Below are 24,466 nucleotides of genomic sequence, written 5' to 3' on the forward strand. Positions count from 1 at the left end.
TTCACTTCAGGAATCTGGTATTGAGTTAAATATGTGTGAATAAATACATTTATTAAGCATTTATAACGCAAGTTAAAAATGGCTCACTATTTGGCAGGCATCGCGTTAAAGTCACTCTTTTTATTCATGCGGTTATAACTGCTTATCAGTCATTATTAGTCATTAACAATTACCTTTATAAACCCTTTACAAAGGGAACCTTAATGTAAAGTGTAACCATTTTTTCCCAGAAATAAAATACATAATTGTCTCGTCTCAGGGGGACATGAGGGGGGAAAGTACGATAATTTGAATAGTCTGGCTTGTCAGGCTAAAAATGTATCATGTTTTCCATTGCAAATATGAATCAGTTCATGCCATTCTAACACTGAAAGGACAAAATAAATAAATAAAACTTGCTTTTTTGTAGAAAATGGCATATTTATTTCAACAGATTGGAGCAAAAACAGACAAACATACATGTTCTTTTGCTGTGACATAATATACACCACCTACAAAATGGTACAAAAGTAAGAAACAAGCCAAGAATACAAAATTATGTGAAAACACGCAGCAGATATTGCACTGTTCGATTTAGGAGTAGCTTAATACCCATTTCAAAATTTGCACCCATCAAACCCCTGAAATGGAAAATAAAATGGAAGCCAGTTTAATTAGCTCTGGACCTGCCTGACTGAAGAGCAATGTTACTTCCTATATGCAGTATACATTACACGTTCAGCCTCTATGAGGGTTATTTAGTTCCCTGGAAGTGCATGTTTGAGAATGTTCTTGTAGTCTCGAAAATAAAATACAAAACACAATTTTCACCAAGACCCACGGTGAACTAAGCACAAACATTAAAATAAGGATGCATACAGTTCACAAGAAGTACATAGTCCCTTTTTTAATAGGTAAATGTCAGCACAGCGCACATTTACAGTGAAAAAAAACGAACATGGTTTTGTGCCAAGGCCACAACGATAGTTTCATTAGTCCAAACGCATAGCTAGTGACTCTAGTTTGTCTGTTAACAGTACATTTATGTAAACAAACATACCTAAATCACATGTAAACGTCAGAGCATATGTTTTGTTGTGCATCATATTAGCCAAGCTTCGGTATACACTTTGAATGCAATCGATGAAAAGTGCTAATTGTCATTAAACAAAAAAGGCCTACGCCAAAAGGCCAGTCAGTTGAGTACAAAAAAAAAAGAAAAGAATATCTGTCGAAAGTCTAGTTAGCTCTTAGTTGCACATATAGTGCGAGGCTCAACCAAGAGTTCTGAGTGCAGTTTTCTGTGTATTTCATAACGGCGAGAGCAGGAGGACTTATTCAGGAATGTCTTGCATCTCGATGAGTGTCCTCCTTGCTCGCTGTCAATGGTCTCTTTTTCTTTCACCACTTGAATCAGTGCCAAGAGCTGTTTGATGCTCTCGCAGGTTCTTTCTAGCAGAAAGGCAACGTGGCAAGTCAGAATCCACATCTACAGTTTCCAACATTCTCAAAAGTAATTCAAGAAAATCGATGTGGTAAAGCCACTTCAAAAAAATGGACAAAAAGAAAGTCTGTCGATGTTCTGTTGGAGTGGTTGTAGGATGGAGTTATTTGTAGCTCTTAGTATAATGATCACCGATAAATCGTCAAGATGATTCGGTCTAATCATTCAAATACGTGAAGAATCACATCCAAAACAAAGTTGGAGACGTGAGGACACAGTTCCACGCTTAGTGGTGTTGTATTTAGTCCATCTTGGTGTCAAGTGCACAGTTTAACTCCGACAAATCCTGTCTGTACTCTTTTCACCAATGACGGAAGGGGAAGGGAATCACTCAAGATCTTCAGCAGCTTTTACGTGCCACTGAGCTGGACTCGACCTGGATTTGGGAGTGTCTCCTGGAGGATATCCATCTGCGTCACCAAGATGGCCGCTTGTGCCTCCTCATGGAGGATGAACAAACCCCAGTTGAGGTTGTAGAGATAAGAGAACCCTGACAGCACTGGTCAGGTGTGGTCACTCTTTCAGCGGGATGGACATGTATCTGGTCTCCTGTCCATTGATCCGCACACCTGATCAGGATTGGGATCAACCTATCAAGGGAGAAAGGCAAGGTTTCAGGATACAGGAACTCAAATGCATTAGCAAGACACAAACTACAAAGTCTAGGAACTCGACGCACCTCGGAATACAGGGGCGGAGGCTGGAAGCGGAACTCGTGAATGTAAGCGTAAAGTGGTCCTTCAATCTCATCTCTCACAGCTGGGAGCTCCAAGTTGTTCTGTCGCTCCTCATCAGTGATGACTTCGGAGTAGCTTGGTGGAGCTGGAAGAGTTGAGGGCAAAGCCAACATTAGACCAAAACTAGAATTCTAAACTTTAATGTTAAACAGTTTAACGTATCTTGGGCATCTTACAGTCCCTCCAGAAAAACGCGATTGTGCGATCGCATGATTTAAAGCATAATCAGCCAAAGTCCGCATATTTATCCGAGGGCCGCATTTTTTCAAATACGCCGCACTTTCGCCACGTAAATTGCCTATTTTTGCGTGCAAAATATGCGGGGCTAGCATGATTTCATAATCCCCGCATTTTCGTTGCAAAAAAGTCATATATATTAGCAGAAAGTTGAAAAAATTTTGTTTACTTCACACAAGAGCCGCCATTTCCCCCTTTTTCATGGGAACATTTTGAAGTGACATAAATACCCGACGTGAACGTCATCGAAAAGCTGCAAACCCCGTGGTGAAACCATAGATATCAATGAAACCATGATGAAGCACGCAAATTCCCATTTGCCAACAAAAATAACAGCAAAAGACTGCGCAAAGCAGTTTCCCGGTGTGTCGGCCGATTTCAAAAAACAGCATCATGAAGCTTTGAAGAGTTATGAATCAGTGAGTCGATTCAGCGGTTTGGATCGCCAAAGTCACGTATTTCAGCAGTTTGACACGCGATCCGAATCATGAATCGACTCGCTGATTCATAACGCTTCGAAGCTTCATGATGCAGTTTTTTGAAATCGGTCATCACTATATAAGTCGTTTTTTCGGTTTTAGCACAAAAACTATTCTAGTCGCTTCATAAAGTTATTGTAGAACCACTGTAGTGAGATGGACTTTGTAACGACGTCTTTAGAGCCTTTTATGGGTCTTGAGAGTGTAAAGTGCATTGTGCCAATGGAGGCCTTTCTGAGCCATCGGATTTCAACTAAAATATCTTCATTTGTGTTCCGAAGATGAACGGAGGTCTTACGGGTGTCCAACGACATGAGGGGAAGTCATTAATGACAGAATTTTCATTTTTGGGTGAACTAACCCTTTAATAGATTGCACTTTGTGCATTGGAAGCACTCAAATGTCTGTTTTGTATAGCTACCTCTGTAAAACAGGAAGTTATTTATTCATTTTTTCAGAAGTTGTAGCATATTCCTTTTGTAAAGCTACAGAACTTGTTTGACTCAATGTTTTGTAAATTTGAGCCATGTGTTTATTTAGGTCTTCAATAAAACAAGATGAGAACTTAAATATTCCCAGCACTTTCTGTGATGTAGTGCTTTTTTTATCTTTTTCATCAAACCGCAGTTTTTGCAAGTTCCCGCAATTTTATCGCATAAAAAAAAAAAACATTTTTTAAGAAAATGTGCCGCATAATCAAGGATTTTTGCCTGCAACAATCACAAAAAAAAAAAGCCGCATTTTTCTGGAAGGACTGATCTTAAGCAGTGGGTCTCAATGCTACTCCTGGAAATCTATCTTTGGATGTGCTAGATGTGGTCCTCAAGGAGCAGGACTGAGTACCCATGATCTAAAGTAGGGTTGGGCAACTCTGGCCCTCGAGATCCACTTTCCTGCCGAGTTCAGTTCCAATCCTGATCAAAATCACCTGCCAGTAACTTTCTAGTAATCCTGAAAAACTTTATTAGCTTGTTCAGTAGTGTTAGGGTTGAAGCTAAGCTCGGCAAGAAAGTGGATCGGTAAGGCCAAAGTTGCCCACTCATGATCTAAAATGTCGAGATGACATGTTTAGGATTTGTGCCATACCTTCAGGTCTCTCGGGCAACCCCAACCAGCTCATGGCCATGCTGCACTGACTGCTGACGGAAGATGTGCGGCTGCCGAAGGAGTGGAGGGGAATGGTGCCGATTACCAGGGGCAGGTTCAGGGTCAGGTTTACTGCTCGAGGGATGTCCACATACACCTGTTGAGAATCAAGAGGTTAGCTGCACGGCAGGTCTCGGCGACCAAATCTACCTTCTTGGGAATGCAATGGATTGTGAACTCACCATGAGCGAATATTCCACATGGATGATGCTGCAGTCCAGAATGGAAGGCGATATGGGCGGGATCTTCAGCATCTTGCCGTCCCAAGTCTCAGTCTTGCCGGAGGGTAGAGGATCTCCACGGAGGTTAGATACAAGCTGTTTGATCTCCTTGATCTTCCCCTTGGCGAAGAAGGTCTGGGTTTGGTAGATGGCTGCCTTTGGCACAACCACACGGGAAGAGCAGTTTTCAATCTCTGCAAAGATCTGGATGGACTCTCCTGCAAAGACACCCAAGCAAATTCACTCAATCTGAACAAGTATCGCAAAACTAGGGGCTAAAGCAAAAAGCAGGTTTATCATCTCACCAGGAGTGTAGCCCTTCCTCTCGATTTTGGCACTTAGTGATACGGGCCCTGAGGTGCAGAACCAGCAGCAAAGCGTTTTGTCCTTTGTGCCAGCCTGAGGAGACTATGAATGAAATAAGGACAAGATATGAACCTCTCTCATCATTATACAACTCGAGCAAATGTTCCGTTTTACACTCCGAGGTACTTAGTCTTCAAATGCTTTTCTCTTACCAGTAACAATGGAGTGTTGATGTCAATGTGCTCAAAGACGGTGAACTCCTTCTTGGTTTTCATGGGCAGGAGCCATGGCCTATGAAGCTCCGCCTTCACCCAGTACCGCACGCTGCCGTGTTTGCCTTCAAAGGATGTCGCCAAAGGCCTGGAGAGAGGCATGAAAAAATAATGTAAGCGTTTCAGTCAATACATTATATATGCGTACATTCAGACAGGAGAGTTGCTTACGTCTGGGGCAGTTCAAGGCTGAAGGGAAACTCATGTCGCCCTGAGTGAAGAAAGGTGAAGCCTTCATCGCAGTGGTCATCATCTAAAAGAAAGGAGAATAAAATTCGATGTACCAAAATACCATACCTGTAATATTCCTCAAGACCCTAAACACAAGACAAAGACAGAGATACGACCAACATTGTCTCAGTGCTTCATAAGAACAAAAGATTATAAACTATATTTATTGGTCAAAACAATGTCAGCATATGAATATATACATTTTCTCAAAAACCTTTTTAAAGTGGAAATACAACAGCAAACAGTTCATAATCATTAGACAGTTATGTTTGTATACATTTCAAAAGAAAAGGGGTGAAAAACCAATTTACAAACAAAATAACTAGTTACAAATGTAATATATTTGGCATAACTTGATTCAGAACAAAAAATGAGTCAAATATAGGAATATTTATTCGTATAGATGCTATTTTTAATAACATCCTTTGTCTTTAATGTATTATTATCATATAGTTTTTGTTCATTTCCGAGTCAGCAGTTCAACAGACTGGTGTAAATAATTATGGCCCTAAATACAGGAATCATTTGTCATAAACATGAAGATATTATTTTCATTCATTTTTATTTTATAAAATGTATTTATTGCCTCTGTTCTTTTTATTGCCATCTCAGCAGTTCCACTGCCTGCCTTAAATAACTATGAGCCTGTCACTGAAGGCAGCCAAGAGCTAGAGAGGACCGGACTGAACCGGCGCGAGCAGCCTCTCTCAGCCGGATTTCCTCGTGCATATATTACTAAGCGGCAGCTGATTGGCTGAGCCAGAGTGTTTTTGTCTAGAATACGCCCCCATTAGGAAGCCACATGTGTACTGCAGTGTGGTTTAGGTGTAAGGTTAAAGAAAATGAAAGAGATGTTTAGAAGAAGAAAAAAAATACGCAAGACAATAACAATAAAATTTGACATTTTATTAGTGGTAAAGTCTTCATTACAGAAACTGCTTATTTACTTTAATAGTTGTTACATGGCACATTACGCACAAAGAACATAACTCATAATATTACATTCGCAGAATATAAACAATATTTGACATTTATGCTGACCATAACTCATATCAACCAATGGCATAGGAAGTCAGTTCATACATTTCGACAGTGGTTACAGTTGCTGTTCGAGTTAAAAAAAAAAAAAAAACATTACATTTTAAACGAACTTTCAATCAGTCCTGCATTGTTGCAAATAAGTTCCGTCGCAGTCTTGACACTTCTGCAAAGATATGATATCACCGGGGGCACACGAGCACTTCCACCAATTAGCGAAAAGGTAGGATTGATCTCGACCAATCAGCGAGCAGAGGCTCGGTCCGCACAACCCCCCCACTCCACCAGTTTCTGAACAGGTTTAAACCGCTTCTAACAAAGGCTACAAACTTACTAGAAACGTCTATGAAAGAAACTGTAACGTATAATTTAAATAAACGCAAGTCACGATATGATTACAAGGTAACTGTCGATATAAAATACGTTTATTGCCGATATTGAGGGAGAATATTGGAAGTAAACGACTGGCAGTGGTTGTTTTGGTCAGAAGGGCATGTTGTTTTATAAGCGCTCGTGCTTTAACAAACAACTTCATTTAAGCATTCATATTGTTGGAATACTTTTAAAAGAATTCATATCTGACTCAGGATGTGTACTTTTAAATATATTTCTAATATGACTTGAAATAAACTATTTTAGAGCCAGGAAGACGCTTACACCAAGCATCATCTGCATATTTGTTCTTAAAGAAATGTTACAGTTTTCATTTTAGTTTCTACCAATGCCAATGGATCAACCTGTTCACTGAGTAAAAACTGAAATGTATATGGGCAGAACTGACAATAAAGCAAACAAAAGGGACAATGTAAGGAGCATCTGTCATTCATCTTTCATGAATATAAAAGTGCTGAAATAAAATGCTCCTTACCTCGATCATGTCCAATAAGGACGTCTCTGTGGTTTAAATACTCCACTTCTTCAGTGAAATTCTGTGTGTAGGCAGTGTTGGATCCAGCATTGCGTGATTCAGTCCAACGAACTTTCGCCAGTCCCTTGGCGTGAATGTTCAAAGATTTCACACGAATTTCTCCGGTTACTTCAATGATCACTCGACCTGACACACAGTCCCCACTGGCAAAAACAGGGACATTGCTGTCATTGAGACAGTCGTAGCTGACGAAGAAGTTTTTCACCTTTCCGAGCACCATGGTGGAAATGTTACTAAGCTGTACGATATGTAAACTAAAAAGATTCAATCATCTGTCAGATGTTTTTATGAATCATTTAAGGGTTGTTTGCCGTGCAGGGATGCTGCAGGCAGGTTCAGTGCTATAGTTGCCTGTCATTCATTGAGTTGTGTGGTAACTGCATGCGAAGATGCAGCTGTGCCTCTGCGCTCTGGGTCTGACTGCTTTAATACCTCCGTTTGGTGGAAAAACAACCAGTCTGCGCATGCGCAATCGATAAAGCTCCTGCCTACTGCTGCTGCTGCTCTCTTCTTCCGCCTCGCTATGCTGCCTGTGCTTCAGTCTCTGTTGTATTGTTTAAAAGTAGCCTTGTTTGCTCATCCAACGTGTTTTACTTATGAACAAGTGACTCCTAGTATGCCTACTACATTATGATAGTATCATAAAGTGGAACGCAAATTAGATTAGATTAGATTAGATTCAACTTTATTGTCATTACACAAGTACAAGGCAACGAAATGCAGTTTAGGTCTAACCAGAAGTGCAATAGCAGCAAGTGTAGGATATACAATGGCAACGTTGCATAAGTGCAGGACATGGATATGTACTGAGTAGCCTATATATAAATATGTATAAATAGAGAGATGGTTATTATTACTATAAACAGAACTGAATTTACTGGTGAATATGTACAGTGAATAAATATATAGATGGCTATTACTATAAATAGAATTTACAGGTGAATATGTAGGCTACTATGAATATAATATACATTTGGCTATTACTATAAACAGAATTAGAAAGAAATCTACTAGAACCTTTCACTCAGTCACCCATTCGGCTTTATAGAAAGCAATTTTAGACTAGGCCTACTGAAAGTTTTAAACAAATTTGATTTGGATATTTTGTTTTCTCCCATACATGGCTGTATTGATATTTTAGGTTTTCTTGTCATGTCTTGTTTCGGTGGGGGGTTTTTTTTTTAAGGGATTGGATTTCCCCCCTAAAAAAATTAATTCAGTCATCATTTACTCACTCTCAAGTTGTTCTGAACCTGTGTGAGTTTCTTTCTTCTGCTAAACACAAAAGAAGAATATGGGTAACCATATTTATAACAATATGGGAAAAAATACTATGGAAGTCAATGGGGCCCATCGTCTATTCGGTATGACATTTTTCAAAATATGTTTTTTGTGTTCAGCCGGAAAAAAAAAGAAATTCATACCGGTCTGGAACAACTTGAGGGTGAGTAAATGATGACTGAATTTTCATTTTTGGGTGAACCATCCCCTCTAAAAGCATAGAGCTTTCATATTTTTTTCCCGGTTGCTCTTCTCTGCTTCACTGCCACCTGCCTGTTAAAAGTGGTTATTGCATATGATTGATATGATTGCCATACTTTATTAAAACCGATGTCTACAGTCAGGAAATAAACATTTGCTTCAGACTTTGACAGAACAGAATAAATCTTATGCACTTATTATGTACACTAGTACGATGTAAATACAATGTGGGAGGGAAAGAGAAATCTTGAGGCTATGTGAAATCAACTTCTTCAGTTTTCTAATTATTATGTTATTATATTTGTAAGTACCTACCATACAGACACAAAGTAATAGTTACATTTTAGGACTAGATTGTAGTATCCCTTACTTTTATTGCACCTTCCTAAGACGAGTGGGGAACAGATGTGGAAGTAATAGGGATAGAAGTACAAAGACTTCATTGGGGTCATCGGGTGGGGTCACCCTCTTTCCTTGGTGTTTCGATGATATATGCCGACAACACTTCCAGAGGGCTCATCGGCAACATCCGACGTCCCAGTTGAGCCCCCCTCTACTTTTACTCTGTGCCTTTGTTATACAGGGCCCAACCGATATCCCTCCTCTTAATCCAGAGCCATCGACTCGCTTGTTCAGCGGCACTGGAGAGGGCCTTAACAGCTTGCCGATTGGGCTTGGCCTCGGATTCCTAAGCCTTTAAGAATTTTGATGACAGCTTTACCGACAAAGCCTCGACAGCCAACTTTAACGGGGCAAACTCAGCATACTTAAGGCTCTTACGTTCGTAGGCCTCCTCCACAGCATCCTCCCAGGGCACAGTTAGCTCTATGATATACACAGTGCAGAGGTTGGAGTACCAAAGCACAAGGTCTGAGATTGGTAACTACAATTTCAGGTGGGAAACAAAGCCTCTGATTCAGCTTCCAATCACAAGCTCCACCCAGCTGGCCAGTATCTGGGGTCTTCACTTTGACCTCCCCAGCAAGCAATACATCATTTTACCTTCTCGGATAACTATAGACCCGATAGTCCAGCTATGAGTACACTTCTAGCCAAAATAACCCTGAATTTGACGTTTTTGCCAAAATAACTTGCGAGATGTATGAGATTCCATCATGTAAGCAAAGTCAACAGTGCTTACAAGGTGTTTGGTTTCATTTCTTTGTTCATGTTCTAGATGACTAGTCTATCCTTGGGCTTTGGTTAGACATCTAAAACATTTTCACTGAGAGCCCAAATTTTGCCCTGTTTTAGCCTGGACGTCAGGGCTGTGCATGGACGACTATTGGATGTCTTTTAAACCTCAAATTGCTTGCTGGGCTCCCTTGCCCCTTCTCCCATAAACTCCTTTATTGGAGCACGAACACATAACGGAGGAGGTAAGGCTTTGATTGAGGTCCATCTGGAGTCCAATGACGCTGCAAGATACTTCAGCACCTGGTTGTGCCTCCGCGAATAGCGACCTTGGTCAAGCACACCTTGCAGCCAACCAAGATGTGCTTCAGGTTCGCTGGAGATGAGCAGAGGGAATCTTCTCTGTACCATTTGTTGAGGTTCACTGGAGATGGAAGGACATTATAGGCGGCTCGTAACTGGAAACTATAATCTGAGATGCTTCCATGCCCCACAGCCTCCTCACCCACAAATTTTCAATGCTGAGATAGAGTTGCCTTGTGCCAGGATGGTCTACTGTCTCCAAAGGCGAGGCCTCCTCTCCCTTGCTGCACATGGCCTCTGTGCTTAAAGGGTAACTTCAGTGATTTAGCATTAGGCTTTGTATCAGTAGAAACCCCATAGTATATTCGAATTATGGTACTTTCCCCCCTCATATCCCCCTGAGACGAGAAAATTATGCATCTTATTTCTGGAAAAAATCCTCAGATGATGCAAATATCCTCATTTTGCGTCATCTGAGGATTTTTTGTCCAGAGGCTAAAAACTACAGCCAGTAGAGGGAGCTGTTCTGCATGTTTTCAAATTGTTTTCAACAATTATTGTATTATTATGAAGATCAAAACTACAGCGGGGCGGTGTAGGGAGTGGCCTCATAGGGCAGCGAAGCAAGTGCATTCTGGGAGATGTTGTCTTTCAATCACATGAGACAAAAATACATTTTCTGTCTTTTCTCAGTCTAGAAGGCACCAAATTCAAAAATAATTTCACATTTCTACTAATTACATAAATTACACAGTTTAAATACACATTCATCTTCCCAGCGCTGAAGTGCCGCTTTAAGGGCTGACTTAGCTTGCTGTACAGCTGTGGATGGAGTCCACTTTGTTCCAGTTTTGAGGGCAGGAACGCTTTGGGCTATGCATGGATCATGAGATTCCATCATTGTCATTTCCAGCCTTTTCAACAAGACTGGAGCTCCAAGATGCCTATTCCATACAGCATGTTGCTCATGCACCTGGGGAGGCCTAGCCATTTTTTAACAAATGAGCTGATCAACCTTTCCAGTTTTTCAACTTTTTATACTAGAACCTCCTAGATCAGGGGTTCTCAATCCTGGCCCTCGAGGTCCACTGTCCTGCAGAGTTTAGCTTCAACCTTGATCAAATTCACCTGCATGTAATCCTGAAGAGCTTAATTAGATTGTCCAGGTGTGTTTGATTAGGGTTGGAGCTAAACTTTGCAGGACAGTGGACCTCGAGGACCTGGATTGAGAATGCCTGTCCTAGATGGTCAGAGGCCACATCAGCCATGGTGGGAGACCAAACTGGAAACACCAGAGCTTCAACCTGCCAGGGAGCAAGGACTTGTCAATTCTCTCAAGGCCATTAAACGTGTCCCGCATGAGCTGGACCACTTGTTCTGTGTCCTTGAGAGTCACATCATACCAGCGACCAGGGCCGTAACCACTATAGACATTGAGAGGGACAAGTCCCCCCCAATAATTAGAAATGGCCAACTTCATTATGTATGTTGTTGTTGTTAGGATGACAAAAAGGTTTAAAAGTTACATTTTAGTCTGGTTTGCCTCAGTGGTCTAACAGCGTTTGTCAATGTCAAAATGATTGAGATGGCAAATCAAATCAAAGTAGGCGGGGTTTACGTTCTCTTTTGGCTCTTCACACACAGACAAGCATGCCAATCTATCGCCTAATGCCGTTGCGGAGATAGACTCTATTCTTTCCGATGAAATCACAAAACAAATGCACACAAACGTGTCCCTGCTCTTAATATACAATCATTGATGAACATGTTCGATTTTAATGAAGAAGAAAAAAAACTATATGAGAGCGGATTAGAACCCGAAACCTTTGACAAGGTTTACAAAATATCTCCCACCAGACCACTAGGGAATTCAAATGTCAACAGCAGATCTATGTATTTATTCACTAATGCAAAGAATCTCGGGACTGATAATATATTTGACGCAAATAAATGCAAATATTGTTTGCAAATAGTCCCAAAAGAATTATTTCCCAACTAGAATTAGACCTAGAATTTCGTTCTCTGTTCTGTTTCTTTATGCTTTATAAAAATAAAATACATTTGTCCCCCCAATGTTCAAGACATGGGGGTGTGTCTCAATCAGCTCCCTAGTTCAGTAGTCAGGGCACTGATCAAGGAGTCAGCCCATTGACTTATGTCCTGATCAGTGCCCTGACTACTGAACTAGGGAGTTGATTGAGACACATGGTTACGGCCTTGCCAGCGACCCAGGCTCTTAATTGGTTTATCATCACCGTTGGTATGGGTTCTTCCCCAATGAAGAACTGATGGTCTGACAGTCTTCCCTTGATTATAGATATCTCCTAGATTTGGTGGTCTAGTGGGTTAAACCACTGAACTGATACACAGAAAGATGCTGGTTTGACCCCGGCAGTCGCAACCACCAGTGTGTCCTTGAGCTCCAGGGGGATTTGCACTGTCGCTTTGCATAAATGTAAATGTACTTGGCAAAATACTTTAGCCAAAGAAAACAAGAACAGTAGCTGACATGACCAGTGTTGAAATCTCTTCTATTTTTTGATGTACTTTTGTATTTAAAACAAAACAAAAAACAATAGCTTTGTTTAGCATTACATTACATACATGTATTTATTTCAGTTAGTTGCCAAGGCAACAATTCTGCACAAAAAAGTGCTGGGTTGCTTCAACCCAAATTTGGGTCAAATATGGACAAACATTTTTAAATTTAAACCCAAAGGTTGGGTTTGTCCATATTTGACCCAAATAATGTTTAGAGTTTTTTATTTAATGTTTAATTTTATTTCAGATTTACCAAAAATTAATAGTTTTAGTTAACAATAACAACAACATTTCATGCATTGTGACATACTATACTTTATCTAAAACTATATTAAACAACATTTCTGTAATTATTGTATGCATTTTTCATGCATACATGTTTTATGATCTCCTATTAATTAGGAGTCTATAAGGAATTGTAATTTGTCACTGCTGGACTAACTGCAAAAAAGGGTTAAAAACCTAAAATACATATTGACTATGTTACAGTTAATCTAAATTAAAATGTGCACAACTTGAACATGAAACTTGCATTCAAAATCCATAGTAGTTGTCAAATACTCAACAGCAGATGGCAGCACAGCTCTGTTTAAATTCATGAACTTGATCAATTATTTCAAACTACCATCATACATTTAAGCATACTGCTACACACATGCTAAAAATGATGATTTATATTGGTCCATGGAGGTGTATGGACATTACATATGGCAAATCCAAAAAAACTGTATTTTAATTTCCCCATATTTAACTCTTATCTGCTTTAAAACTTAAAACATATATTCAGTTAAAAACAAAGCTGGGACACAAAACCTCACATGTTTATGAACATAAAGATTCTGGAACAATTTCCCCAAGTAATTGATTCTATTCGGATCGATTCTCATTGGATGACTATTATAGCTCAAGACAAAGACCCTTTCAGGCAATGTCATGTCTTACTAAAACAATGGCCATGGCTGAGATGATGGATACATTTGTACCTTTCCTACTCTTCGTTTTATGTAATTCACTGAATGATCTTATCAATTCCATCCTACAGAGCGGGGACAGGTCTGCTCTCTCCGGGTCAGAGGTCACCGTCAGAGGTCAAAGGTTAAATTTTGTATTTAAATTGAAGACCTTACAAAACGTTGTTGGATACGGGTAGTCTCCTATTAGTATACTATTGGCTCTTAAATGAATGGAAGATATATCTAATTAGAATTTGAAAATTAAAATGAGACAATTCTAGTGAAGTGAAGCATCCACACTGGCTAAATATAGGATGTATCAAGATTTTTAATACTCAGATTTAACAGTACTTTACTTAATTTATTTTAATTTACATAACTAATTTATTTTGTAACTTTTAATGAGTTTACTTGTCTTTCGAGCCGTGAGTTCAGTTTCCAAAGCATAAAGCCTCCTTCCTGTGTGTGTGTGTGTGTGTGTGTGTGTGTGTGTGTGTGTGTGTGTGTGTGTGTGTGTGTGTGTGTGTGTGTGTGTGTGTGTGTGTGTGTGTGTGTGTGTGTGTGTGTGTGTGTGTGTGTGTGTGTGTGTGTGTGTGTGTGTGTGTGTGTGTGTGTGTGTGTGTGTTTCAGAGCCATGATGTAATGTGAAGACTCAAATCTTTCCCACACTTGGCGAGGGATCCCTGACAGCCTGGGAAACTAAAAGCTTCCATCTGTTCAACAGGTCAACAGAGGGTCCTGTGACCTTTGACACAGATTTGTCCCCCAGTAAACATGAAGGACCAAGCTGTTGACAGAGTGGTAAACGATACAGACCGGTTCTGTGTAATCTCATCCGAGTCAGATTTATCGGATATTCTGTTGACAGCTCGTACATCTAATTTGTCCAAAAAAAGGAGGGGAAAGGAACAAATTATTCGTTACTTACGTAACTTTTTTATACCATTGAAAGTGATTCTGGCATTTACTGAATTTCTCTTATTAACATAAAATAAATTAATATTTTACTATCTGTTTGGAATTTATGTGTATTGGTCCCATTAACAAATGTTCATGGCTTTACAATGCCCAACATGGGCTTTTCACACTGCACTTAACCCTGGGTTAACATTCTAAACCCCGCTTTTAACCCCGGGTGGAACGTTTCACACTTGTAATTTAGAAGCGGGTTAGCGCCACTTTTTTACCCGAGGTTATGAAACACTGCTTCTGAGCAGGGTTAGCACTAGTTTTGCGTTGTTACTGTAACTCCACATTGCAGTGGCAAACTGGTAGTTACAGTGTGAAATGATGCAGTGTTAAGGCCTGTTCACACCATAGACTGTAAAAAAAGATGGACGACGCACCTTCACTCTCTACCATTCTAGAAGAGTCCAAATATGGCGCTGAGTCCGCTGACATCTTGGAGCCAGAATCGGTGCAGTAGTGAGTGTGAAGTGGAGCCGCGGTATCAAGGCCCCGCTCACTTTCCCGCAGAATCGGTAAGTACAGTTTACTGCAGTACAACTCATTATGTCTGTGTGAAATAAACAGTATAACAATGTAGAAATTAAAGTTTAAGCTCCAATCTCCTCCCGAAAAGTTGTGTCACTCAGAGAAGCTGTCGGCCTTAGCTGTCAATCATGACTTCACACCCCATTTTGGAAAAAAATTATTGTTTACTTTGTCTCACCTCCCATTAGGTTACATAAAGAGAGGGCGGGGTTTATGAGCTATACTGCATCCAGCCTCCTGGGCACGATCGAAACGTTTTGGCTTCACTTTCAGGCAGCACACTTTGTGCGGCACACTTGGTTCACAAAGAACGATAACTATAAAGATAACTATATTAGTGGTCACACCAGGGGACGATATCGTTCTGTTTATTCTATGCTTGTCTGTCGCTTTAAATACTCAAGCTCGTTACAGCAGGATGGATTCTGATTGGCTGTCAATGTTTTGATCGTTCATCAGCTGGATAAAATCGTTCTGAAAGTGATTCCAACAATATAGTCTCGTGTGCCGTTATCGTTATAGCTGTGGTGTGAACTCTGCTATTCTTTAATATTGAGAATGATTTTTAGAGCTATATCTTTATGGTTATCTATCTAGTTATCATCCTTGGTGTGAACCAAGCGGCAACCTCCTGAGTCTCTCTTGAAGCCAAAATGGAAGTGACTTAAACTGCAATTCATCGACTGACAACTGGAGGCTCCAAAAGGGAGTCAAATCTATATATCCCTCATGTTAAAATGGCCAACTTTACAGCAGAAAACAATATATTTACAGCTATACAGCTAATTTTGCCCTTCATGACATCTGTGAAGGGGGTTACATTTTAAATTATAACTATATTTAATTTATATAACTATATTTGATTATATTAAGCCCTGAAATTCTGCATTAAGGGCGTGGCAACTTGAGTGACAGGTGGATTGCTGTTTGTCTGCTGTCTGTTAGCCATCACGTCACCTCAGCTCCCCCCACGTCCCGCCTCTTTGCCCATTTTCAGTTATCCGGGAGTGACGCGCGATGACGTGCTGGCAAGATGGCGACGCTGACTCCGCCCACTTTAGACTTCAAGAATGCTCTTCAGAAACCTATAGGTGATGTCACGGACGCTACGTCCATTGTTTTGTACAGTCTATGGTGTGAACGGGCCTTTAGGATGTTACAGCTAGATGCTTAGCAACCGAATAGTCTCGTATTCGCGTGATTTGGACAGACTACGTATTGAATAAAAAGTAATTTCAGCATTTAAGGGCTATAATGTGAAATGGTGATGGAAACATGAATTGGAGTGAAGAAGAGATTTTGTTCTTACCTTTATAGTTTAAAAAGTTTGCTTCTTCCGCTCATGCGTATGTGTGGTAACGCAGCTCTGTTTTATGATATTAGGTATATCTATATATGATATGGCTACTATGAGACACTTGTTGCACACTGCAGTAAGCTAGATCGATATTAGACACTGTAAAACATTGTACTCGCGGTAAATCAAGAAAACAAGGTTTGAATAATAAGACTAAAGGCCCTTTCACATCGGATGCGTAACGAAACAGCGAAACGAATATTTAGTGTGCAAATAGTTTGCTTCAAAACCATTCACATCAGCCGCAACACGAATTTGCGACGACTGTGACGTTTCAGAGCTCCAACATTCCAAAACATTTGCGGCGACAGCTGAGAAGACACGGACACTTCATCATCCAGTGAAGACGAGCTTTTCATTTTATTTAAAAGACCGAAAAAAGGGTTTTGGGTGCCTCCAGTCTTAAAGAACAGAGAGTCTGAAGGGGAGTATGCTAATCTTGTACAGGAGCTAAAACTTTATCATGGCCGGTTCTGCACTTGCTTTCGAATGTCCGTGGGACAATTTGAGGAGCTCCTCCAGAGACAGTAGCACCGCACCACTGACGAGACAAACCACAAACTTCAGGGAACCAATCGATCTGGAGCAGCTGTTTCCAGCTATGTTTCCAGTTGAGTCACAATGTAAACATTTAAGTGCCACAGACGTACTGATGGAAACACATTCACTTTCCATAGTCGTGGACACAAATAGATTTAGAAAAAAATCAACAAGTTTTAACTCAAAAGGTGATGTTATCATTGTCTGTAGCCTACAGTGGGCAAACGCAGCTGTACAGCTGTAACTACAACTATAGCTGTAATCTCATGAGAAATGCGATACCTGGAAAAGTTTAATGTTGATTGAATGGCTAGTGACATCAACTGGACATTTTGTCACCTTTGTTTCCTTGTATGTGATTGGTTGAAGCCTTTTCTGTCGCCGCTAGAGTACAAAAAAAATCGACATCGAAGCGAAAAAAATTAACGTTGTTTTTTTGCCGTAGCACATTTGCGTTCGGTGTGGAAGCACTCATTACACAAACAGCTGATCAAAAAATAAAACCATCACGCGAATTATTCGCGCGTCAAAATCACGTCCTGTTAGCCTGACAAGCCAGACCCACATCAAGATGTTGGGGGTCTGGGAACACACCATTATCAGGGCTCAATCCGAGGGGCGGGATAAACGGTTGTCTTTCAAATTCCCTCTGCACGCAATAGGATAGCGCTACAACCAACCAGAGCATTGAAGACAGTGTTGCCACAGTTACTTAGTAATCTGTTTACTGATTACTCCTTTAAAAAGTAACTTAGTTACTTTACAGATTACTTGATTTTAAAAGTAACTAAGTTAGATTTCAAGTTACTTTATTAGTTACATTCAGCAGTTGCCGACAACACCCCTGCTGCCTCAACATAGAAATGATAACCGTTTTTGCCAACACTCAACATTTTTAACAGTAACGTCAACAATGTATCTCCTGACATTTTAAATGGAAATTTAAAAATATTTCCTGAAAAAAAATACATGCTTTAATAAAAAATGTAATAAAGACAGTCTATCTTGACTTCACTTAATATAAATACTCTCCCCGAGACGCAAGAAGAAAGCAAAAATATATATTTTTACTAAGGAAAATGACTAAAATATTAACTCACAGTGACTTGGATAAATTACTTTAATCTGATTACTGGTTTGGAAAAGTAACGCGTTAGATTACTCGTTACTGGAAAAAAGTAGTCAGATTAGAGTAATGCGTTACTGGCATCACTGATTGAAGAAGGTGAAGCGGAGCTAGTTGATAGATTAAACTTTCGTCGTATCCTGTCGGCAAAACTCTGAACACATCTTCCTTTCTTAAGAATGACTTCAGTCCCATTCTTTGTTCTTTTCTCAAAGAAAAGCTTAACTCCAAGTCTTCCAGAGTCGCGGCCAAAGCCGATTCGAAAGACCGCTGTTCGCCAGCTTCTTTGTTTACAAGCAGCACGCGGAACCACGTCAACTCTGCCGTCATTATGTTAAGCCCGCCCACCGACTCTATACACGATGTGAGTGGCCTGACCAGAGTTTGTTTTTTCCAGCTCGCACGCCAACGGAGAGTTGCTAGACTACCCTGGGTACAAATTACATTTGCTGCCGCTAGCGGGCATCTAGATTTCTAGGCTAGCGTCCAGTGCGAAAGGACCTTAACTGTGTTGAGTTATACAACAATGATTAGTTTTCCGTCGATGAATGTATCCAAACAGTTACTCACCATTCTAATAAAACACATATTATATACAAGCGTCTTTGGTGTTTCCATGTTTTCTACAAAATAACACTGAAAATCGAGGGTAACGCAGGTATGATGTCATTAATAGGCGGCGCACGGACACGGTCTGTGTCCTGGTTAAAATCGCTTATTTCTCTGGATTTAAGCATTCTTGGAAACATTTGAGATAATGTAAGTCAACAAAATATATAGCATTGTTCTAGTGGGTTTTGGATATTTTAATCCAAAAATCTTACATATTGTGCCTTTAATTGTAACCCTGGGTAAAGTATGAGCAGAAACAAGATAACCCAGGACTTAGGTTTAGAAAGACCCAGGAGTAACTATCTCACTATTTCAAGTGCCAAAAGCACTGAACTGTGTTTAATGGTGGTACGTTGAGGTCCTGACCCTCTATTGAAACTCAATTCTTTTAAACTGCAGTCAAGGACCCACTTTCTCATACGTAGACACTGTTGATACCTGAATCTCAACGCTTAGTGAGCTTAAGAAGACAGCAAGTTGTTTATTTTCCTACCAGTGCTAAGAGAGTCACTGCTAATCAATATCAGTCCAAACGGTCATAAATCAATGAGCTACATCTGGGATTGTGTCATACGTAATAGAAGTACTTTATATCATCCAGGTGTGCTGGGGTAGCCTACATTTCAGTCTGTCAGAGATCCAGCTGCGTGCATTTGGCTTCCAAATAGCTCAGTCCTTCCAGAGGTCAGAGAGGTCACACATCTGCATGTGAAATGCGATGCCCTTTGACACCGCCCGCTGCCCCTGAGCCTCTGTGGCCCTCTTGGTACATGAAGGGCCAGCACTAGTGTCGACCGCTGTGATTTAGGCGCCTGAGGTAAGCCTGCGCTCAATCCCTGAACAGGAAAAGTTACTTTGTGATCCTAGTACAACAATGCATTTTTCATTTTTATTAGACGTTTTTGATTAATTAATAGTTTAATAGAGCAACTAATAAACAACTATAGCACTAGAACAATTTGGTATTCCTGACAAAAATGAATAGAAAAATGAAGCTACACATGCTTAGCTGAATCAAGCACATTGTTTTTGGAGTAGTGACCCTACTTTTGACCTTTGACCCTGGGCTCTGTCCTTGTCTTTGCTCATTGTATCGCTTTGACCCTTTAACCTGCAGCTCTTACAACCTGTTCACAAACATACCACCAATCATGTGATCCTGCTCCATCCCGAGCCTTGAGGTTCACCAGCAACTCAAAGCAAAACTTTGACCCTTGAACTCACTGAATTATGCATGAGAAGTATAGTTGCTGCTGGAAGTGCAATCACTGTTATTAATAATAATTGTGTAATACCTATATATACCTTGGTGGTTCACGTGTAAAAAACAATAATTATTTAATAAAATAGTATTTTTTAATAAATAATTAAAAATATATATTATATTACGTGTATATTAATGCATCACCAGACTGCTTTTTTCTCATATTATAGTTTGTCTTCTTTCCACACTAGGTGGCAGTCCTTCTATTTGTATACACTTGTGTGAGCATAAGATTAAATCTGTCGTAATAATCAATTGCCAATATGATAAATGATCATAGCATGCAGATTGAATTTTAAAAAAAGTATAATCTATCTTTTGAATAGCTAAAATGTTAAAATCCTATTCCTCTCCAGTGTGAGAAGAAATACAAACGCATAAAAGTCTCAGTGTTGGCAAAAAGTGACTCGAAGCACATAATTGCATCCAGCCGCCTTTGGAAGGATGTGAGATGAATGGCCAATCAAACAGAGCTTTCGAGCTTAAAGGAGCCGCCCACTTCTGTGCTTTAATACCTGATGGGGACTTTAATACAGACCATTCGATAGACCACCTCTGAAGCGCGTAAGGTGTGGTCATTTGGATCCCCATCATGCCAAAGTTGAGTCCGTTCAGCACTGTGTGTACGGATACTCCAAATAAGGCCGTTTTTAGTTAGAGTAGAAATCTTCCATTCACGCTCATGTCAATCATGCCAACAGAAGGCTGCGCTACGCCGCGTCTTTGCTCCCTTCGGATCTGATTCATTTGGGGTTTCCGATTGTCCCTTTTACGCACACAGACATCACCAACACGGAGTTCCTTAAATCGGCGTGATTTTTGATGTGCGATCTGCTCTGCTGTCTGAACTTGTTGGACACATATCTTCAGTCTGCTCGATGCGCATTCCACATCAGTTGCATCTCCTGCATGGGTAAAACGCGACCGGCCTTCTTCATCTTGAATAATTCTGGAGAAGACGCGTAAAAGGTTCGCAGTCCAGCCATGGCCATGGTGGTGAGCGTGTGGAGAGATCCGCAGGAGGAACTGGCACCGGGGGGATCTCTGGATGATCAGAGCGGACCGGGAAGAGACCACCACCATCACCACCGCTTGAGCGCAGACGCGCACTCTCCAAACACCGGACTTCCCTCCGCGGAGGATAAAGGGCAGAACTCAGCGCAGAACCAGCAGCACATTGAGTGCGTTGTTTGCGGGGATAAATCCAGCGGGAAGCACTACGGACAGTTCACGTGTGAGGGATGCAAAAGTTTCTTCAAGCGGAGTGTTCGGCGGAACTTAACGTACACGTGCCGTGCCAACAGAAGCTGCCCGGTGGACCAGCACCACAGGAACCAGTGCCAGTACTGCCGCCTGAAGAAATGCCTGAAAGTGGGCATGAGACGCGAAGGTGAGTGTTCAGTGGGTTTCGTCTTTTGTAGAAAAAAGAGATCATAATAATACAAATATAGACATTTTAAAATAATAGCTATAGGCTATTTGTAGCTATATTATCAACTAATATAATAAATACAGCACAACAAACTTTATACCAGCTTGCCCATAATTTAAAAGCAATACAATTAAAGATTTGTCGAATTTGTACATAAAATACCTTATAATTAAAAATAACTCAAGAGTTAGCAATCAATCACTGAACAGGAAAAGTTACTGTATTGTATCAATGCATTGCTTTAGTGTATTGCCGTAGTGTAAAAATGCATAAAATATTAGGAGTAATTTATTTCAGTCTTATGTGTTCATGTTAGATTGCACTTAATTGTGTAAACATTGTTAGATAGATAGATTTTATTACATACAGACAGTAGAGTGAGAGATGAGTTTATTCATAACATTACATGTTATTTGCATGCACATTTCTTCTCCATCTCCTCCTGTTTTGATAGCGGTTCAGCGAGGAAGAATGCCACCGAACCAGCCGAACCCGAGCCATTACGCGCTGGTCAACGGAGACCCCCTGAATGGCCAATGCTACCTATCCGGATACATATCCCTCCTGCTTCGGGCCGAACCATATCCAGCCTCACGATATGGAAACCAGTGCATGCAGTCCGGTAACATCATGGGCATAGAGAACATCTGCGAGCTGGCGGCCCGTTTGCTCTTCAGCGCGGTGGAATGGGCAAGGAACATCCCTTTCTTTCCTGACCTGCAAATCACAGATCAGGTGTCTCTCCTCAGACTCACCTGGAGTGAACTTTTTGTTCTGAACGCGGCGCAGTGCGCCATGCCGCTCCATGTGGCTCCTCTCCTCGCCGCCGCAGGACTTCACGCGTCCCCAATGACCGCGGATCGAGTCGTGGCCTTCATGGATCATATCCGATTCTTCCAGGAGCAGGTGGAGAAACTGAAGGCCCTGCAGGTGGACTCCGCCGAGTACAGCTGTGCCAAAGCAATAGTGCTGTTCACCTCAGGTAGGCCCGAATCATGATTCAAGATCGAGCAAACTTATTGTACACTTTAATGAGCGTGTCAATAAGATAATCCTATTTGTTCCGCGATGTTTGTTTCAAATAATGGACTATTAATCTGTCAAAATGACCATTTTCGCACAATCAGATTAAGGGTTGTTTAAAAATTATGTTTTTTAACAGTAGGCTATTATTTTGAGCATTAGCCTACTCAATAATAACCCATTCTTGTTAAACATTAACACAAGTTTCATCAGTTCTAATAAAAAATGTTGTAATTTTATAATTATAATTTTAAATGTTTCTTTTGGTGTGACAATTAATTGTATAGGTAGTCATACAAATATTTAATTTAGTCTTCAAATGTGAACAAAAAAATTAGAGTTAAATATATAATTCACAAATGTGAATTAAATCGAGCTTCGCGTGTTAACCGCCCCCAAGCCATTCCCCATTACTACTTGAACCCCCCAAACGAGGTCAAACATATTTTTGTTTTCATATATAGCTATATATATATTTCCCTCACAATGTTTTCAAAACAATGTTTAAGTAACCAGCAAAGTTCCACTGCAAGTTTTAGGCAGAGTGTGCTAAACAACATAAGCTCGCTCAGTCTATGGGGTTACTATAGCAACAGCACGCCGCTCGAGCGTTTTCCGTTTCAGTTAGGATCATATGGGAGACGACATATCGACAAACCATAAGTAATTTTACTTTTAATTATATTATACATTTACACACCACAAATATAGCCCTACCATTAAAAAAATATTGTGTGTTTTGTGTAAAATGTCGCTAGACTGTTTGCTAATGCGACACAAGACATTTATGTTGACCCGAATGCGCCCAGGAATAATAGGCCTAGTACTGACAGAAAAAGTAGACCCTCTAAAAGTCACACGCTGATGTCAAACTTCCTAAAGTATAAACCTTACTGAAGAATACTAAATCGCTAGTGTAATACTCCAAAAATAGTTTTAATTGGCTGGTTAAATAGTCCCATTCCATGGAAATGGAGAGGCTAAGTTAACGTTACTAGCCTACATAAAATACAGTGTATTTCGATCTCGAGGAGTTTCTTATTGTTGTTGTTAGCTAAGACATTTCTATTCAACTTTTTTGAATATATCCTATACATATAATGCAACACCCAGTGCTTAATTCGTTTCAGTAATTCGTTGTACCTACATTTCTTCTATTTCATCGATATAGGTAGCCTACATAACATAAACATTAAGAAATTAAACTTAAACGCACATGGTATCGTTTAATATGGAGAATGCTTTCTTGAAAGGAAAATATGTGTATAGGCTACTGAATGAATGCATTAGGCTTTTTAAACGACTCAATTAGATTTTAAGAAAATAAATTCACTACTATTTCTTGCAGTCTGAACCATTACGCACAATCGTGATAAATAACACCAGAAGTGTGTGCATATGTATATGTCAGAGATGCTATCCTTTTGAATGACGCGAGTTTGCATTTGTATGCAGATGCATGCGGCCTTTCAGACGTGCCGCATATAGAAGGTCTCCAGGAGAAGTCTCAGTGTGCGCTCGAGGAGTATGTGAGGAGCCAGTACCCGAACCAGCCCACGCGCTTCGGCAAGCTGCTGCTGAGACTCCCCGCGCTCCGCATGGTCTCCTCCTCAGTCATAGAACAGCTTTTCTTCGTTCGACTGGTGGGTAAAACGCCCATCGAGACGCTCATCAGGGATATGCTGCTATCTGGGAGCAGTTTCAACTGGCCCTATATGTCCATTCAGTGAGAGGGAGATGAAGATGGTGAGCATTTACAGACATAAAAAACGTAACGTGGATGAAACTCTGAAATCTCTCTCACTCAGTGTCGATTTACATAGCAATGATATTTGTGAAAACGTGAAGATATCTTTCCTCTCTTTCTCCTACTTTTAACAGTCAAGCATTATAATGTGCCATAAAGACTTTATAAAATAACGTTTGACTCATACAGTGTAATTGTCCATATTTTTTCAATCAAATGCAAAATGCATTAATTTAGTTATGCGAGGGGATATGCTTTCCCCCAAAATAACAGAAATAAAACCACTCTTGATGTTACCCTAAAAACGTTCAACAAAACACCACGTTTGTTTCGCGGAGACAATGGATTTAACACTTTATTTATTTTGCTGTATTTATTTT

General features: G+C 40.3%; 2 protein-coding genes across 3 annotated transcripts; one reads left to right on the forward strand and one right to left on the reverse strand.

Moving 5' to 3' along the window:
- Nucleotides 1–866: 866 nt before the first annotated feature.
- arrdc3b (arrestin domain containing 3b) lies at nucleotides 867–7,521 on the reverse strand. Of its 2 annotated transcripts, none has more exons than XM_079804481.1 (8): nucleotides 7,019–7,521; nucleotides 5,053–5,134; nucleotides 4,822–4,969; nucleotides 4,609–4,711; nucleotides 4,265–4,521; nucleotides 4,023–4,179; nucleotides 2,163–2,305; nucleotides 867–2,073 (listed from the first exon to the last, which is right to left on the reverse strand). In XM_079804481.1, exons 1-8 carry the CDS (start codon nucleotides 7,296–7,298, stop codon nucleotides 2,005–2,007), a joined length of 1,239 nt encoding a protein of 412 aa, XP_079660607.1. In that variant the 5' UTR covers nucleotides 7,299–7,521; the 3' UTR covers nucleotides 867–2,004. The 2 variants fall into 2 exon arrangements, with proteins under 2 accessions (XP_079660607.1, XP_079660608.1); XM_079804482.1 differs by having other exon boundaries at nucleotides 5,053–5,198; nucleotides 7,019–7,496.
- Nucleotides 7,522–20,868: 13,347 nt separating this feature from the next.
- On the forward strand, nucleotides 20,869–24,069 carry nr2f1b (nuclear receptor subfamily 2, group F, member 1b; the record flags this gene model as incomplete). The annotated part of the gene is made up of 3 exons (XM_079803752.1): nucleotides 20,869–21,274; nucleotides 21,771–22,298; nucleotides 23,795–24,069. The coding sequence occupies 3 exons, from the start codon at nucleotides 20,869–20,871 to the stop codon at nucleotides 24,067–24,069; spliced, it is 1,209 nt and encodes a 402-aa protein (XP_079659878.1).
- Nucleotides 24,070–24,466: the final 397 nt, after the last annotated feature.

The sequence above is a fragment of the Gobio gobio genome, assembly GCF_949357685.1.
Source record: "Gobio gobio genome assembly, chromosome: 22".
Lineage (NCBI taxonomy): Eukaryota > Metazoa > Chordata > Actinopteri > Cypriniformes > Gobionidae > Gobio > Gobio gobio.

Bases quoted from the DNA above. Each gene is read 5' to 3' on its own strand.
- arrdc3b (XM_079804481.1), bottom strand. From the start codon at position 7,298: ATGGTGCTCGGAAAGGTGAAAAACTTCTTCGTCAGCTACGACTGTCTC. The intron at 4,180-4,264 runs GTGAGTTCACAA...GATTCTCAACAG, and splicing joins ATGTGGAATATTCGCTCATG to GTGTATGTGGACATCCCTCG. The intron at 2,074-2,162 runs GTGCGTCGAGTT...CTCCCTTGATAG, and splicing joins CTCCGCCCCTGTATTCCGAG to GTTGATCCCAATCCTGATCA.